The 17058-nt window shown below is 45.9% G+C and overlaps 1 protein-coding gene across 1 annotated transcript; it reads right to left on the bottom strand.

Moving 5' to 3' along the window:
* Positions 1–209: 209 nt before the first annotated feature.
* On the bottom strand, positions 210–16621 carry LOC102999398 (diacylglycerol O-acyltransferase 2-like protein 6). The gene is given in 9 exon segments (XM_057538934.1): positions 210–364; positions 813–912; positions 914–1025; positions 3682–3856; positions 5270–5474; positions 5843–5862; positions 5865–5912; positions 6443–6553; positions 16531–16621. Coding segments are annotated over 9 exon segments (1017 nt in total).
* Positions 16622–17058: the final 437 nt, after the last annotated feature.

The raw sequence follows: 17058 nt of genomic DNA, 5'->3' as shown, positions 1-17058 counted from the left end.
ACTCTGCTTACTAAACTGGGTTGTTGCCCACTCTTCCCCATCCCTCTGGTTCCTTCCTCTAAGCCGGACTCATTAAGTACTTTCTGGCTTGGTTGGCCTCCTCACTCAACCCTGAGATCTTCCCCTCTCCCCAGATTCTTCTTTCCATGTGGCCCTACTTGGATCCCTTAATGCTTTGGGGGTTCAATAACGGGGAAATCCAGCTCCTGTTATATGATTGTCAGCTCCTGGGTCTCAGGGAGGCCATACTGTACTTTGTGCTGGTCAAACAGCTTGCACAGGGCGCTGATGTAGAGTGCGTGGTACTTGTCCACCGTCTCTTTGTTTGGCTTCTTAATCTTGGGAATTGGCAGGGGATCCCCAACTGTGGGGAAGGAGGAGAGACAAGCATCAGACCTTTCCCCCCACCCAACTCAAATTACCCATTCCTCAGAGGGAGCCACATACTGAAACTCAGTATCTGGGTCCCCTCCCCTTCCTCTGTTCTTTCCCTCTGCTCCAACCCCATCCTGTCCCATATTCTCCAAATACCTAATCTCGTGCATGCTTAAGAGAATGAGAGTAAACTCAGAGAGTGCTGAAGGAATGTATGCGAATAATGATGCCCGCATGGCAGCTGCTGAACTGTGTCCCTCCCGTGAATGGCCACAACTCTGATCTGTTCTGTTGTCCTCCCCACCCTGCCCTCAACCACAGCCACTGGAATTCCCATTGCCCGTCCCAGCTGTGTGTCGGGTCCCCTGAGACTCGAGGGATGACCTGGGTGGGGGGAATCAAGGACCAGAGTGGTCCAAAGATGCTGGAAAACTTACCAACAGTGGTAATGGGCCGATTGAAAGGCAAGAAACCCCAGGATCCTCGAGTGAGGCCCCGGCTGTGAAAGGTACAGAAACTTAGTCTCAGGGTTTTTTTTGATTCTGTCCTGCAAGGTTTTTTGGAAGAACCTTAGCCACGTGCCCTCAGGGAAGGTCTCTTGATTGTGAACCTCATTCTCTCCAAAGGAATAGGAGGGGACAAGGTATGATCTGCAAAGAGACGGGCAGAAGTGTGAGTTGTCCCAGGAAGCTCCCCGCAGTGAAACCCTCTCCAAGGTAGGAAACCTCTACAATCTCCCCATTATAGGACAAGAGTCCAAGCACCCAAGCATCTCCAGCCTTGTGTCTCATTCTTGCTATGCTCCACACCCACCTCCCACAAGTGAACCCTTTGAGGGGAGTTGCTGCACCTTGTCTTGTGATGGGAGGAAAGTAATCTCAGGAAATCTAATAGCCCTTATTGTACCCAGCATCCAGAGTGTTCTTCCTAAACTGTGTATCTGGACATGTCACTCCTCTCTTTAAAACTCTTCCAGAGCTTCTCACTTTGTACCACGCTGCTTAGCAAGGCCTTTGTGCTCTAGCCTTGCCTACCTGGCTAGCTTCCCCTCTCCTCAGCCCTTTGTCAGAATCTGCCTAGCCATACTAAGTGTGCTATGTTCTCGCTTGTCTATGCGTCTTTGTACATCTTGCTCCTTCTGCTATAAATGCCTTCCCTCTGTCTTCACGTGGCTAATTCTATTTCGGCCTTCACTACTCAGCTCCAATTTCATCCCCTCGAACCACCTCCAGCCCTTTGACCCCCTCCAATTCCTTCCACTCCCACCTCCCTCATCTAGTGCTTACCTCTTTCCTACACTAACACTACCCCAACTCTGTACTACAGTCATCACCTTGCCTGGCTGACTCCCAGTAGACAGCAAGCTAATCAAAAGGGGGAACTATGTCTTATTCATCTTTGAACCCCAGGGGCCTGGCATAGTGCCTGACATGTCATCATTGGCCCTCATTGAATGCCTGAGTTCTTTTTCCCTTTTGGTCTGACTGGTAATGCCTACTAATATTTCAGTTCACAGTTCAGATGTCACCCACCTATGAAACCTCTACTTTGGGTGAAAGGCTTTCCATCAGTTGATGTTCTCATAGCGCTTTATACATATGTCCATTATGGCACATCTTTCATCCAACAAGTATGCATTGAGTTCTTTCTATGCGCCAGCACTTTTTTTTTTTTTAAATCTGGTGTTTTTTTTTTTTTTAATGCTATTCTTGTCTGCTTACATTCTTTTTATTTATGTATGTATGTATGTATGTATGGCTGTGTTGGGTCTTCGTTTCTGTGCGAGGGCTTTCTCTAGTTGTGGCAAGCGGGGGCCACTCTTCATCGCGGTGCGCGGGCCTCTCACTATCGCGGCCTCTCTTGTTGCGGAGCACAGGCTCCAGACGCGCAGGCTCAGTAATTGTGGCTCACGGGCCCATTGCTCCGCGGCATGTGGGATCTTCCCAGACCAGGGCTCGAACCCGCGTCCCCCGCACTGGCAGGCAGACTCCCAACCACTGCGCCACCAGGGAAGCCCGCCAGCACTTTTTTAAGCCCTGGGGACACATCAGTGAACACAATGGATTAAAAAAAAAATCTCTGTCCTCATGGAGCTTACCTTTTATTAAGAGAAGACAGACACTAAACAATAATAATGAACAAATAGAAAACCATATATGTAAAGAAATAAAATTGATGACGTATGAGGAGATGATAAGTGCAATGGGAAAAAGATCCAGCAGGATGGTCAGGATAGACCTTATTGAGAAGAGACATTTGAGCAAAGACCTGGAGAAGGTAAAGGAATAAGCCAAAGAGTTATTTGCAGGAATAATGTCCCAGACAGAGGGGACAGCTAGAGCAAAGGCCCTAAGCGAGGAGTGTGTGGCTTGTTTGAGGGACAGCAGGAGGCCAGTGTAGCTCTAATGGAGTGAGCAAGGGGGAGGGCAGTGGCTGATGAGATCAGAGACGTGGCAAGATCATTTAGGGTCTTGCAGGCCCTTGTAAAGACTTTGGTTTTGCTCGGAGTGAAACGGGAGCCACTGGAGCATTTGGAGTAGTGACATGATCTGACTCACGCTGAATAGGATCATCCTGGCCACGGTTGAGAATAGACTCTTGGATGTGAGGGAGGCAAGGATAGAAGCAGAGAGAGCACTTAGGAGACTGTTGTAATAATCCAGGGGAGAGACGATGGGGTGGTAAACCAGGGGGCGATAGTTGAGATGGTAAGTGGTTGGCTTCTGGATATATTTTGTAATTATATGTGAATATGTCTGTCTTCCATTGGACTGTGAGTTCCTTAAAGGCAAGGAGCAGGTCTTATTTATTTTTATATCCTTAATGCCTAGTACTATGCCTGACACACAGTAGCTGTTCAATAACTGCTGAATGAATGCATTCTATTTCTCAAACCAGATTATATGCTCTTTGGGGGCAGTATCCATGTCTTTTGCATCTTTGCAATCCCCACAGCATCAAGCCCAGTGCCTTCCTTGCCCTGGGTAAGTTCTCTGGGCCTCACAGTTCATGGGTTGATATAGACTGAAGCCCCACTTCCCCAGACCCCCAGCCTACCAGGCTAATGGGCAGAAGGTAAAGGTCTTTTACTGTTTTTTCTCCAATTTCAAGTTTTAAAAGTACCCACCAGAATGTGTCTGGAGGTCCAAACACCCTTAAGGCACAGTGTGAGCGCGTAGAGAGAAGCAATCAGTATGAAGAGGGAACCCCCTCTAACAGGTTTCCAAGGAAGGGCACCATTCTGGAGAGGTGCTACAGAGGACCTATGGCACCCTGACGATAGGGCACCAGAACCTAGGGACCCACCCTGTCTTCAGTGCCAACCTCACAAAACCTTTACGCTGTTTAAGGAGGACGGTAGAGGCTCCTGGGTGGCACAAGAGGGCTTCAGCAGCTCCACCCACCACAATAACCACAGCATTGCCCAAGCCTTTCTTGGTCAGCAAATACTTCAAGGCCAACTCACTCACTGGGCACACACCTGTGAAACCAAAGAGTCAAGTGGTATAACAAACTTGGTGCTTGAGGATGGGGTAAGGGGTTCCTCCAGGGTCTTCCTGCTGGAGACAGTTCTTCTGTCTCCTGACTGTGCTTGTTTCCACTCTTCTGTCTTTAATCTCCACATCCTGGGTTAGCCCTGAGGTTGGTCCTTAGGGTCAGCTGCTTGCCTTGCAGCTCTGTGCTACTACAGTTGGGGCTACATTGAGTTCTTCTGCCTACTTTCTCTTAGCTCTATAGTACTTAAGCCCATCCCTTCCTTCTCTACCCAGGAACCACAGCTGTCTTCCACTCTCCCCAGGCTGATGGCAATTGAGGCTCTCCAGAGTTCTCTTCCCTAGGAGTAATGAGGAATAGCCACCACCATCCTGCATCCTCCTTAGAGCAACCTGGCAAAGGGAAGCCATTGGCTGGGGCTTCTGGAGAGTAGGCAGACCCAGGGTCCTGTCCAAGCCAAATTGAAATGTAGATGAACCATGGAATGAGGATGACATCTTACTTCTCTACAACAGTCACAGAGTCTTTCCTCACCTCTTCTTCCCAACTTTGCCCTGTGCTCACCTTCTGTTCTCTCCTGGGATGGCAGACATTGGCTCCAGGCCACAGTCCTTGAGATCCAGGTTCATACCAACCTCAGAGTGGAGCAGAACCATCCTCTGGGACTCTAGTGGTCCCACCTGGCCCCTCCAGATATCAATGGATCTTACCTTTTAATGTTTGGCTTCAGTTGTTTTCTGGTGTCCAGAAGGATGGATATTCATCCAAAGAGAAGGACATTTGGCATAGTACCCCGGCTTGAAGCCTGGCACAGGGAAGTTGTCCTGGATTCTGACGGATGCTTATCCTTTATCCCTTGATGTCTTACACAAGTTCAAAGGGGTTCTCAGGAGATGAGGGTCATGGGCCAGGAGGGTACCAGCTAGTATGAAAGACTTAAAAGTGTCTTTGAGACGCCCTGAGATGAGAGCTGCTACATAAATGACTGGCCAAAAGAAGCCAGTTGACATCCCCCAAAAGTCAGGCAAAGTTCATCTGAGCTGTCCCATTCATGCCTCATTTTCCCTATATTTGGTTTTGATATTTGGCTTTTGCTTTCTGCTTTCCACTTTGGCTTTGATCCTGAACTCCAGGCTTCTGCTTCCTCCTCTGAAAGGATCCTTGGCAACTCTTATGAATGCCTATAACTTATCCTGCTGCCTAATGAAACCCTGCCTCCCAGATCTTGGACAGAACCTGAGGCTTGGCCACATATTCCTGTTACTGGCCCAGTGTGTTCTGGACTCATTTTCTACTAAGTCCTCTTCCAGCAGGGAGTGAGAACTGGACTGACTGTCAAGGCTTATAGAAGTTGGAGCCGTGAGGTAGGTCAGAGAATGGAATGATTTCTTATACTCACCCATTGACATCACATAATCTCGCACAATTGGGATCCAGAACATCCCTTCCAAGGTCCCTACATAAGGAGTGATGGCTGGGAAAATTCGAGCAAAGCCAGTGGCCTCAGTGGCAAAGATGATGAGGACACCATAAGAGAGAATGCCATGGGGGTGGTTGGCAATGATATAGTTGTGTTTGGGACAGAGGTCATGAGTCTTCACCAGCTATTAGAGGGAGATTGAATCACAGTAGTGGATAGAAGGAAGAGAGGACATGTGGACTCAGATCCCAGTAGGTAGCCTGTGTTTCCCTTGGGGAGCCCCAAATCCCTATTCACTGGGATGTCTTCACTGTCACAGGATTGCCAGGTGTTATGATGCTCAGAGAGGCTGACCTGGGTCTGCCACTCTGAGGCAAGGTGCTATCCATTTGTCTCCCCACCTGCCCATCCATCTTGGGTCCCTACTCTGCATTATGCCTCTGGGCCTTGACGTCCACTGCTGGCCACCAAAGCCTTTGAAAACATGGGGCTGAATGGGGAGGGAGAGTCTGGGCAACAGGGACTGAGGGCACCCAGAGGAAGCGTAGTCACCTTTACTGGGAAGTAATTTGGAAATACTTCCAGAGGGTCCAGTTTCGTACCCAAGTTGAACGCCTACCACCTGCAAGTACGGAAGGGAAGGGAAGACTGGGTGAGATCTTGCCAATCCCTCTACTTCTCCCGGAGGTGGAGGGTTCTTCCTAAAATCTTCAGGTCACTAGAGGGGCCTTCTCACATTTCCATATCTTGGGCACAGAGCTATAGGTACTGTCCCTGAATCCATCCCCCAAGGAGACACAGGAAGCCCCTGCTCCTCTGGAGCAGTCAGAAAGGTGGGAGGGAAATAGCAGGAGGCTGGGAGCGCCTGCCCAGAAACCAGCCTCAATTGTTCCTGGGCAGCCTGGCAGAGACCTCTGTTCCTTGCTGAGTTTTGCCCTCCTGTCTCCCTCCCCTTCCCTCTACCTTCCTGTGCTCCTCTCCCTCTCTCCTTCGCTTCGCCTCCCTGACCTCCTTTCCTTTCCCTTTCCTCTTCTTTCCTCTCCCCACCTCTTCTCCCTCTGTCTCTCCCACTCTCTCCTTCCACCCCCACCCCAGCCCTGTGGTTCCATCCTTGGTACAGACAGGGACCACCACTCTTCCCCTGTTTCTTACCTTGACTGTGGGTGTTCCAGTCATAGGCGAGCCAGGCTAAGGCGAGCACGGACAGCATCCCGAACTTAGTGAACACCAGAAAGTAGGGTATAAGAAGAATAGGAATAGCTCCTGAGGTGACACAAAGGGTTTGTGCCCTTCAGTCCCCTTCAAGTTTAATACACCTCTCATAACCCCGATCTCTGCTCTGCAGTGAAGGAGCAGGTCGAGGTCGGTGTGATACTCTTCTCTCCTCATCCCCCCCAACCCCCTACCCCCCTCCTAGCTCTCCTGTGGTCCGGGATGACTTCTGAGTCCCTGGATCTGGGTCCCCTTGATGGCTGAGAACTTAACTGAGGAAACAGCAGAACCATGACGTTCTCAGAGTAGGTCCTCAGCTGGGGTCAAAGGACAGCACTACTTGGCAATTGAAAGGAAACAGCATCTTGGGCCAGTGGCTTACATCCCCATTCTGGGACCTCAGGAAGTCCTTTCTGAAAGCTCAACCCTCCTTCCTTTGTGGAACTGCTCTGTCAGCACATTCCAGTGGAGAGGGGCGGCCTGCAGTGTACAGGCTGTTTGATGCTGAGAAGAAAACACATATTAGAAACTGCTTTACTTTGTTCGATTTTGTCCCATTCGAAATGTCTCAAAAGTTCAGGAGGGGGAAAAATCATCTTTGTTAGCAAAGGGTCACAGCAGGCTGTGAAATGCAGACGTGATACATCTTATAGCAGTGGGAGTTGAATTCCATTTAAAAATCTGCATTCATGAGAAAGAGGGGCTCAGTACACATATTGTGAATTTAAAAATACCCAGCTAAAGGAATGACTTCTTTGACCAGATAACATCATAGTAGATAAAAGTTTCAGAGAAGGGGAAGAAACTCAAGAGTTACCTGCCAGCAGGTGTGTCTCTCGCATTTTGAGCTTAGATGAAAATAACAGGAAAAAGATGGAATGGGCATTAAAAAAAAAAGTCGTGTTATGGAGTAGAAGAAACCTTAGTGATAGGCTGAATTCCCCTTACAAGAGCTGGCTGAAGTGGTTGTTGTAAGCATACTAATTAAATAGGAAATAGCAGGGGGAGGAATTTTATGGGAAGATTGCCATGGATACAAATCTTGCTACCTCTGACCCTCATAAAAGATGAGAGTAAATTTGCTGGGTAAGCTTCAGAAGAAAACTCAGATAAAGTTAAATATGAATCATTATTAATTTTTTTAACTTCTTTATTGGAGTATAATGGCTTTACAATGGTGTGTTAGTTTCTGCTTTATAACAAAGTGCATCAGCTATACATATACATATATCCCCATATCCCCTCCCTCTTGCATCTCCCTCCCTCCCACCCTCCCTATCCCACCCCTCTAGGTGGTCACAAAGCACCGAGCTGATCTCCCTGTGCTATGTGGGTGCTTCCCACTAGCTATCTATTTTACATTTGGTTGTGTATATATGTCCATGCCACTCTCTCACTTCGTCCCAGTTTACCCTTCCCCCTCCCCATGTCCTCAAGTCCATTCTCTAGTAGGTCTGCGTCTTTATTCCCATCCTGCCCCTAGGTTCTTCAGAACCATCTTTTTTTTTTTTTTTTAGATTCCATATATATGTGTTAGCATACGATATTTGTTTTTCTCTTTCTGATTTACTTCACTCTGTATGACAGTCTCTAGATTCATCCACGTCTCTACAAATGACCCAGTTTCATTCCTTTTTATGGCTGAGTAATAGTCCATTGTATATATGTGCCACATCCTCTTTATCCATTAATCTGTCGGTGGACACTTAGGTTGCTTCCGTGTCCTGGCTATTGTAAATAGTGCTGCAATGAACATTGGGGTGCATGTGTCTTTTTGAATTATGGTTTTCTCCGGATTTATGCCCAGGAGTGTGATTGCTGGGTCATAGGGTAACTCTATTTTTAGTTTTTTAAGGAACCTCCATACTGTTCTCCATAGTGGCTGTATCAATTTACATTCCCACCAACAGTGCAAGAGAGTTCCCTTTTCTCCACACCCTTAGAGGGATTTTTTAAGTAGATTTTAAAAGTATTTAATTTAATGGGATTTTCTGCACAGGTGATCATGTCAACTGTGAATTAGGACAGTTGTATTTCTTACTTTTCAATATGTATGCTTTTCTTTCTTTTTTTTTTTCTTCTTCTTTATTGCACTTGCTAGGACTTTTAGTATGATGTTGAATACAAATGGTGAGAGTGAACATCCTTGCTTTGCTCCCCATCTTAGGGAGAAAGCTTTCAGTCTTTCACCAGTAAGTATGATGTTACCTGCAGGGTTTTTTTTTTTTACAGATGCTCTTTATCAAGTTGAGAAAGTTGCCTTCTATTCCTAGTTTGCTGAGAGATTTTATCAGGGATTAAAGTTTGTCAAATGTTTTTTCTACATCAATTGATATAATTGTGTGTGTTTTTTCTCCCTTAGGTGGTTAATATGCTAGGTTACATTGATTGATTTTCAAATATTTACACTTGCATTCTGGGATACAGCCCACTTGGTCATGGTATATTAATCTTTGATTTGCTAGTATTTTTTTGAGGATTTTTGCATTTATATTCATGAGGGATATTGGACTGTAGTTTTCTTTTTTGTACTGTTTTGTCTGGTTTTGGTATCAGGGTCTGGCCTCATAAATGAGTTGGCAAGTGTTCCTTCCTCTTCTATTTTCTGAAAAAGATTGTGTAGAATTTATGATATATCATCTTTAAAATGTTTGGAAGAATATGCCGTTGAAACCAACTGGGTCTGCAGATTTCTGTTTTGGAAGGTTTATAACCTTCCAAAATTAAAATTTAATTTAATTAATAGTTACAGGTTATCTATTTCATTTTGGGTGAGTTTTGGTTGTTTGTGGTTTTCAAGGAAGTCTTCAAATATAATTGTTAATTTGTCTATTTTTTTTCCAGTTTTGTCAGGTTTCACTTCATATATTTTAAAGCTCTATTGCTAGGTGCATAGACATTTAGGATAATTATGTCTTCTTGGTGAATTGACCCTTTTACCATTATGTAATATCCTTTTTCACCCTTGGTCTTGACTTTAAAAAAATAAATTTAAACCTGTACACCCTCAAATTACTAATGATTACTAGCTTAAGTTAAAGATGGTACCAATATGAATCTAAGTGGGTCCTTTCTTCAAATCATTTCTGATTCATCTTGCTTGCTCACTTTCCCCATATAGTAATAGCCAACATTTACTGTACACTCATCATGTAAAACTAAGTATTTTACATGCGTATTTTATTTAATCTTCATAAAGCCCCCATTAGGACAATAAGCATTCTCATTTTGTGAATGAGGAACCCAGGTTCAGAGAAGTTAAATAACCACTTAAGGTCACACAGCCAGCTAGTGGGTGAGCCAGAGTTGAGAACTCACACTCTTCCTCCAAGAGACCGTACTCTTTGCCACTGAGCTCTAATTATTGCTTTCCTTTAGTCAATTATTAATTCCCGTCAGTTCTGTCCTCCAAACATCTTTCAAATTATTCTATTCCCCACCTCCATGCTACCATCCGGTCCAAGCCACCATTCTCTCTCTCTAAGCCGACTGCCAATGTCTTCTAAACAGGTTACCTGCTTCGATTTGAGCCATGATGCAGCCAGCATGCTAAATGCAAATCTCTGTCCTTCTATAGCATATAACCAAGAACATGGCTGGTTTGTCAAAGAGACATTTCTGTGGCTCTGTGATTACTTAATGGATCAAAATTAATGATAAATATGAGAACCTATGGGGGTTAATGGTAATTCAATAATTCAACAACTCACATGGCTTCCCATGACTCTTAGGATCCAGTCCAGTCTCATAACCTTGGTTCTGAAGGTCCTCCGTGATGGAGCCCCTGGCCACCCCCTGGTTCTCTGCATGCCACCATACTGTTCTTCTGTCAGTTTCTTCAACTCATTCTGTTCCCCAGCCTCCGGGCTTCTGTGCATGTTGTCCCTTTTGCCTGGAAGACTCTTTCCTCAGCTCGTTGCCTGGCTAGTTCCTATTCATATTTCAGACTTCAGGATAAATGTCACAGTTTCAACATTTTGGAGCTATCTTTAACTTCTCTCCCTTTCCAAAAAAAAATCTCTCCCATTCATCCTCCTGCCTCTGTCTCCATTGCCACTGCTGTGGTCCAGAACTTGATCTCCTCTGGTCTGGACTGCAGCCTTTTGTCTATTCTTGCCTGCTGGTCTCTTCCCCTCCAGTCTATTTTCCATGCCGCAGATATATATATATATATTTTTAAAGATTTATTGATTGATTGATTGATTGATTGCTATGTTGGGTCTTCGTTTCTGTGCTAGGGCTTTCTCTAGCTGCGGCAAGTGGGGGCCACTCTTCATCGCAGTGCGTGGGCCTCTCACTATCGCGGCCTCTCTTGTTGCGGAGCACAGGCTCCAGACGCGCAGGCTCAGCAGTTGTGGTTCACGGCCCCAGTTGCTCCGCGGCATGTGGGATCTTCCCAGACCAGGGCTCGAACCCGTGTTCCCTGCATTAGCAGGCAGATTCTCAACCACTGCGCCACCAGGGAAGCCCCCGCAGATATATTTTTGAGGCACAGTCATAATGTTGTTTGCCTCCTCTGAAGGCTTCAGTATTTTCCCACTGCTGACAGGATAAAGTCTGAACATGTTAGCCTGGTGTTTAAGGCCCTCCATGGGCCGGCCCCACACACCTTCTTGGCCTCATCTCTCAGCACCGGCACTCACACCCCTTATGATCTAGCATGAGGTGATCATACCCACACCACTGTAAGGACATGGGGTGATCTGAAGTGGCTCATGGATGGAAAGTTATTTTAATGTGTAGTGAATAAAAGTGAATTCATGGTGGTAATGTAAAGTTTCCTGTTAGAATATATTAATTTAGGGGCTTCCCTGGTGGCGCAGTGGTTAAGAATCTGCCTGCCAATGCAGGGGACATGGGTTCGAGCCCTGGTCCGGGAAGATCCCACATGCCGCGGAGCAACTAAGCCCGTGCGCCACAACTACTGAGCCTGTGCTCTAGAGCCCGTGAGCCACAACTACTGAGCCCGCGTGCCACAACTACTGAAGCCCGCGCAACTAGAGCCCATGCTCTGCAACAAGAGAAGCCACCACAATGAGAAGCCCGTGCACCGCAACGAAGCGTAGCCCCCGTTCGCCACAACTAGAGAAAGCCCGTGCACAGCAAGGAAGACCCAGTGCAGCCAAAAATTAAATAAATGAATAAATAAATAAATTTATAAAAAAAGAATATATTAATTTAGGTTACAGGAATGAGTCAATTTGGGGAAAAAATGTTAAGTAATAATAGCATAGGTGGTACTCAGCTGTGGAAAGAACCAGAAAGTGGGAGGCAAATGGCTGAAGAATGGGAAATGGGGGTCCAACCACCTTAGTCTACTCCCCATTATTTCAACTCACCATGCAATTTCACCTCTGCATGCCTTTGGTGATGCTGTTCCCTTATTCTGACTACCCTCTCTCCAACTTTCTGTCTATATCAAAATTCTCTCAGCCGTCAAGTCTTAGCTCAAATGATACCTCCTTGATGATATCTTTGCTTATTCTCTGGTCAGAATGAAGAGTTCCCTCCTCTACACACCCACAGCACATTACTTCTGCATCTATTTGGTCCTGTTTCATTTTGCTGCTTGTGTAGTTAGCACCTTACATGCCTGGCCCTTTGCCTTTTAGACAGTAAGCTTCCTTTTTTTTAAAAATAAATTTATTTATTTTTGGCTGCGTTGGGTCTTCGTTGTGGTGCGTGGACTTCTCATTGTTGTGGCTTCTCTTGTTGTGGAGCACGGGCTCTAGGCACGTGGGCTTCAGTAGTTGTGGCTCATGGGCTCTAGAGTGCAGGCTCAGTAGTTGTAGCACACGGGCTTAGTTGTTCCGCGGCATGTGGGATCTTCCCAGATCAGGGTTTGGACCCGTGTCCCCTGCATTGGCAGGCAGATTCTTAACCACTGCGCCACCAGGGAAGCCCTAGACAGTCAGCTTCTTGAAAACAGCCTTCAGCACAGTGCCAAGCACAGGAGGATGATGACTCAGGATAAATATACTTGTTACATTCAGTTGTAGCACAGGGAAGTTTGATTTCAAAATTCTCCAAGTGGCAGGTGAATGTTAACAGGGAAAGAAACCACCAATGCCCTTATTCCAAATAAAGAAAGGCCTTCTGAGGTTCCAGGGTGTGCATGAGTGTGTAAGGCTATGGGCAGCCTGTCATTTCTAGTGTAAAGCGAAAACCCGGCATCTTAATCAGCTGGCTCAAAGCCTTCAGAAATCCAAGAACGTGGCTGGTTTGTCAAAGACGAATTTCTGTGGCTTTGTGATTACTTATTGGATCTGTATTACTATAAATATAAGAACCTGCGGGAGTAAAAAGAAGATAATTTAGTAATTCAGCAAACATAGACTGAGCATACCTCGTGTGAAATCCCTGTGCTAGAAGCAATGGGGGCAGGCTTGGGGCCTGGAAGGAGGAGGGTGAAGAGCATAAGTATGAAAACGATGAAAATAATGTAAGTATGGTTACTGATACCTTGTATAGAGCATTTATTGTCAACAAGCACTCTGTTCAGCACTTAATGTGCATTATCTCATTTAATCCTCTCATGACCCTGAGAGGTAGATAATTTTATTATCCCCATTTTACATATGAAGAAACTGAGGCTCAGAGAGGTCATGTATCTTCATTTCAAGCTTTGGGAGAAAAAGTAGGTAGCATTTGTTGAGTCTTTATTATGAGCCAAGAGCTACTTTAAGCACTTTGTGTATGCTTAATTAATTTTAAGTCATATTAAGACATGTAAAAAATAAAGTTCCTGCTTTCCAGAAACTCCTAGTCTAGAGGGGAAAACTGATACCATAAATAATGGATATATCCCAGAGGGTGAGAACAATACAGTTAGGGTTCAAATGTCATTATATGGGACCAAAGGAGAAGGCCATTCTTTACTACTGGGCAACCTAGAAAGGCTTCTTGCAGAAGGTAAGATTTAAATTGAATCTTGAAGGAAGAGTAGGATTTTGACAGATGGATTAGTGGCGGAAGGGCCTTCCACATGCAAGGAAGAGCTCGAACGAAGGCCTGGAGATGGAAGAGTCCAAGGTCTGTGAGTAATACCATAACCTGTAAAAGTACAAGGGAGCATGGGAAGCCATGGAACAGGAGATGACACTGGGAAGGAAGCAGGGGAGCTCAGGTCCCATGCTGAATGGAATGAGAAGCCAGTGATGGTTCTTAGCAGAGGAAGAGCGTGATCATATCTGTGTATCAGTAAGATCATTTGAGATGACTTTGGGAGCAGGAGAAATGGTAGGCAGGGAGGTCAGCTAAGAGTTGCAGTGACTCAGATGAGAGGCAATGGGAACCTGAAATCGGCTACTACATCTGAAATCAATTTGAAAGATACTATGGAGGCAGAATGTTCAGGGGTTTGCAGTTGACTGGATGTAGGGGGTGAAGGAGAGGGAGTAGTGAACGATGCCTTGAAAGGGCCTGTGGGAATGCTCGGAAGGTATCAGTCTCTGTTTGCCTCATTTTCTAGGATCTAGTTACTCATTATTCTTCCTGAAGGTGCAATGAAATCAGAGTCTAGGGTGTCTGTCTCAGAAGTGGTAGTCACTCTTCTGTTGATCAAACATCTTCTGAGGTGGGGTGGTTGGGCTCCAATGTCAATTTCTATAACAGAAAGAAAATGAACGTCTACTGAGGGTTTTCTTTCCTCTTTGATTATCAGAATGGTCTTGAGAGCTTTGTTCTACAATGGTAGAGGGTGAACGACTTACTTGCACAAGCTCACATAACAAGTAAACGGCAGACCTGGTCTGTCTGACTCCCAAGAGTATGTTCTATTTTTTGTATTATCCGCAACCAGAGGTAGGAGGCAGACCCACACACACACAAAAAAAGATGTCCATGAGAGAGAAAAAAGAACAAGAGGTGGACTTAAAGGTCTTTACTGAGGAGAAGAAATCTGGAAGAATCAACAGTGTCAAGCCTGGTCTTGCAAGAAATAGAACAATGACAAGACGTGGCTCCTGTTTTCATGGAGCTTTACTGGGTAGAGGAGGCAAAGGGTATAAAGGCTGCTATGCAACCAATTTTTCCAAAGTGCTCTGGACTTTCAGAGATAATATAGTCTCAGGTTGCCAGGAAAATGTTGCAGAGAAGGTATGACTTGAGCAATATCTCAAAGGAGGGGTTGTCCAGGGATAGTGCAGGAAGGGTGATCAGGGAATCTTTTAAGTGGAGGAGATAGAGCAGAAGTGAAGGAGTGAGAGAGTAAGTACCCTTCGCATTTGTTCTGTGAATAGATTGCCTGGAATACGAGCTTCACCTAGGGGAAGAGTAGGGGAATGAGCTGGTAAAGAGTTTGAGGCAGAGAGTGGAGCAGGGCCTTGAATGCCCAGGATAACACATTTGTACTTCATCAAGTAGGCAAGGGAAAACCGCTGACTATTTTTGAGCAGCAGAGGGCTGTAATCAAAGATGCATTTGAAAGACTCTTCTGGCTGCAGGCAGTGGAATATATGGGAGAGGGTGGAGAATAGAAGGCCAGGAAAGAGGATATTGCAACAGTTTAGATAGATGGCAATACAAGCCCAGAAAAGAAGAGACAGATGAAGAGCCATCCTTTAACTGGAAGCTGGGCCTCAGAGGGGCTCTCAGGAGCATTGCCTAATTCCAAGGGTCATGAATATTTATATTCCACATCTCCCCCAAACCATCTCTTCATTCTTCTCTCCTCGCTTCTTTCCTCCTTCTTGTCCCTCTGCCTTTTCTCTCCCCCTCTTCCCTACTTTTCCCCCCATCACTCCCAGTAGTGCTCAGTAATCAGCCATGATTCTCAACATCATTCAGGAAGGAGGAGAAGCGCTGAGGGAGGCTCTGAGCAAGACAGAAAGAATGAAGGAAAAAGGGTGAGAAAAAGAAGGAAGAAAGGAATTAGGAAGGAGGAAGGGAGGGAGGAAGGAATGAAGGACACTTTTCTGTAAGGAGCATTTACTGGGAACCAGGCCATGGACCCCTTTGGCAGTCTGGTGAAGCCCTTTTCTGAATAGTATTTTTAAATGCACAAAATAAAATACACAGACTTACAAAGGAAACTCATCATAGTAAAACACCGTTATCAAAATATTGCCAAAAATGTCATACAGTAACATGGGCTTCTTGATTTATGCGTTAAATAACCACGCCTAGTGGTAGTTCCAGTAACTGTTGGAATTTGGAAGTGGTAACGAGCATAAATAAACTTTTGAGATGACTGCAACAACTGACATGTGAAATGTAAATCTCTGTGATGTCTATTACCGACAAATTCACAGGTATTTCTGTGGTTTGCTGCCTACATTCATCATTTCAATATGAGGTTAGTGAAAATAAACAGGTAATTTTTTCCATCCAAATTCAACGTTGTCCCTCCCTGCCTCATTCTAGGTCTATAGGTCCCTAGTTAAGAACAACTGCTCTATGGGGTCATATAGCCTCTCACAGATTGGACTTGGCAGCCTCCTAACCTGTCCCATCCTTCAGGATGACATCTCTCCATGTCCAGTTTCCAAACTTGCCCCTGTAATTGGCTGCTCACAAAGCCCTGGTTTCTGACTGAGAAAAGCTTCGAGCTCTCAGCCCATTTGCCCAGCACCGATGACTGTCATTCTCTGAGTCCATTGAAGAACTGGCCCTTTCTCAAAATTCTGTCTAATGAGTCACTCGTGCAGCCTGCAGATTTTCCATAATTCTCTCATCATAGTCTTATACTGGAAAATCACCTTACGTCTACCCAGTGACACCAACTCTGCCCCTGCCCCCGAATAGGACTCTTTTCAGCTAGTTCACAGGGGGCAGTCCTGAGAGAAGGCTGGGGTGATCTTTAAACCAGGAAAACCTGCAGCCTCACTCCTGGCCTTCATGCCCCTCAGATGGGAGGAGAGAAATCTAATGAACTCAACAGTAGCCCTCTCTCTGGGTGGAGAGGCACAGTCCTTCCCAGAGAGAGGGGACCAACCAAATGATCTCTTTGGAGCCCTCCTCATCTGGAGATTCCTGGTCTCTTTCCTCATCTGTTCCCTTGTGCTCTCCAGCCCCTGGGGTTCACTCACCTAAAGAGACATAGACTGGGATCCACTGCAAAACAGAGAGTGTTTGGAGGCTTTCCTGAAGATCCAGATGGGAGAGGAAGGCCATGGCCATGGTGCTGTTCTGTTGTGGTAAGAAGGCTGGTGCCCCCAAAGCTGAGCTGATTGCAGGTGCTTTGCTTTAATCTCATCACTGAGTCCTTTTATCTGCTGGAGGTTTTAGCCTTGACCTAACCTTTTCTCCAGTCTTCCCTGTTCTCTCCCCACCTCAACTTCCTACGCACACACCAGGCTTTATTTATTTATTTATTTATATTTATGACTGTGTTGGGTCTTTGTTTCTGTGCGAGGGCCTTCTGTAGTTGCGGCAAGTGGGGGCCACTCTACGTCGCGGTGCACGGGCCTCTCACTATTGCGGCCTCTCTTGTTGCGGAGCACAGGCTCCAGACGCGCAGGCCCAGCAGTTGTGGCTCACGGGCCCAGTCGCTCCGCAGCATGTGGGATCTTCCCAGACCAGGGCTCGAACCCGTGTCCCCTGCATTGGCAGGCAGA

Source organism: Balaenoptera acutorostrata, chromosome X (assembly GCF_949987535.1).
Source record: "Balaenoptera acutorostrata chromosome X, mBalAcu1.1, whole genome shotgun sequence".
Classification (NCBI taxonomy): domain Eukaryota; kingdom Metazoa; phylum Chordata; class Mammalia; order Artiodactyla; family Balaenopteridae; genus Balaenoptera; species Balaenoptera acutorostrata.
This window is presented reverse-complemented; position numbering and strand designations above follow the sequence as displayed.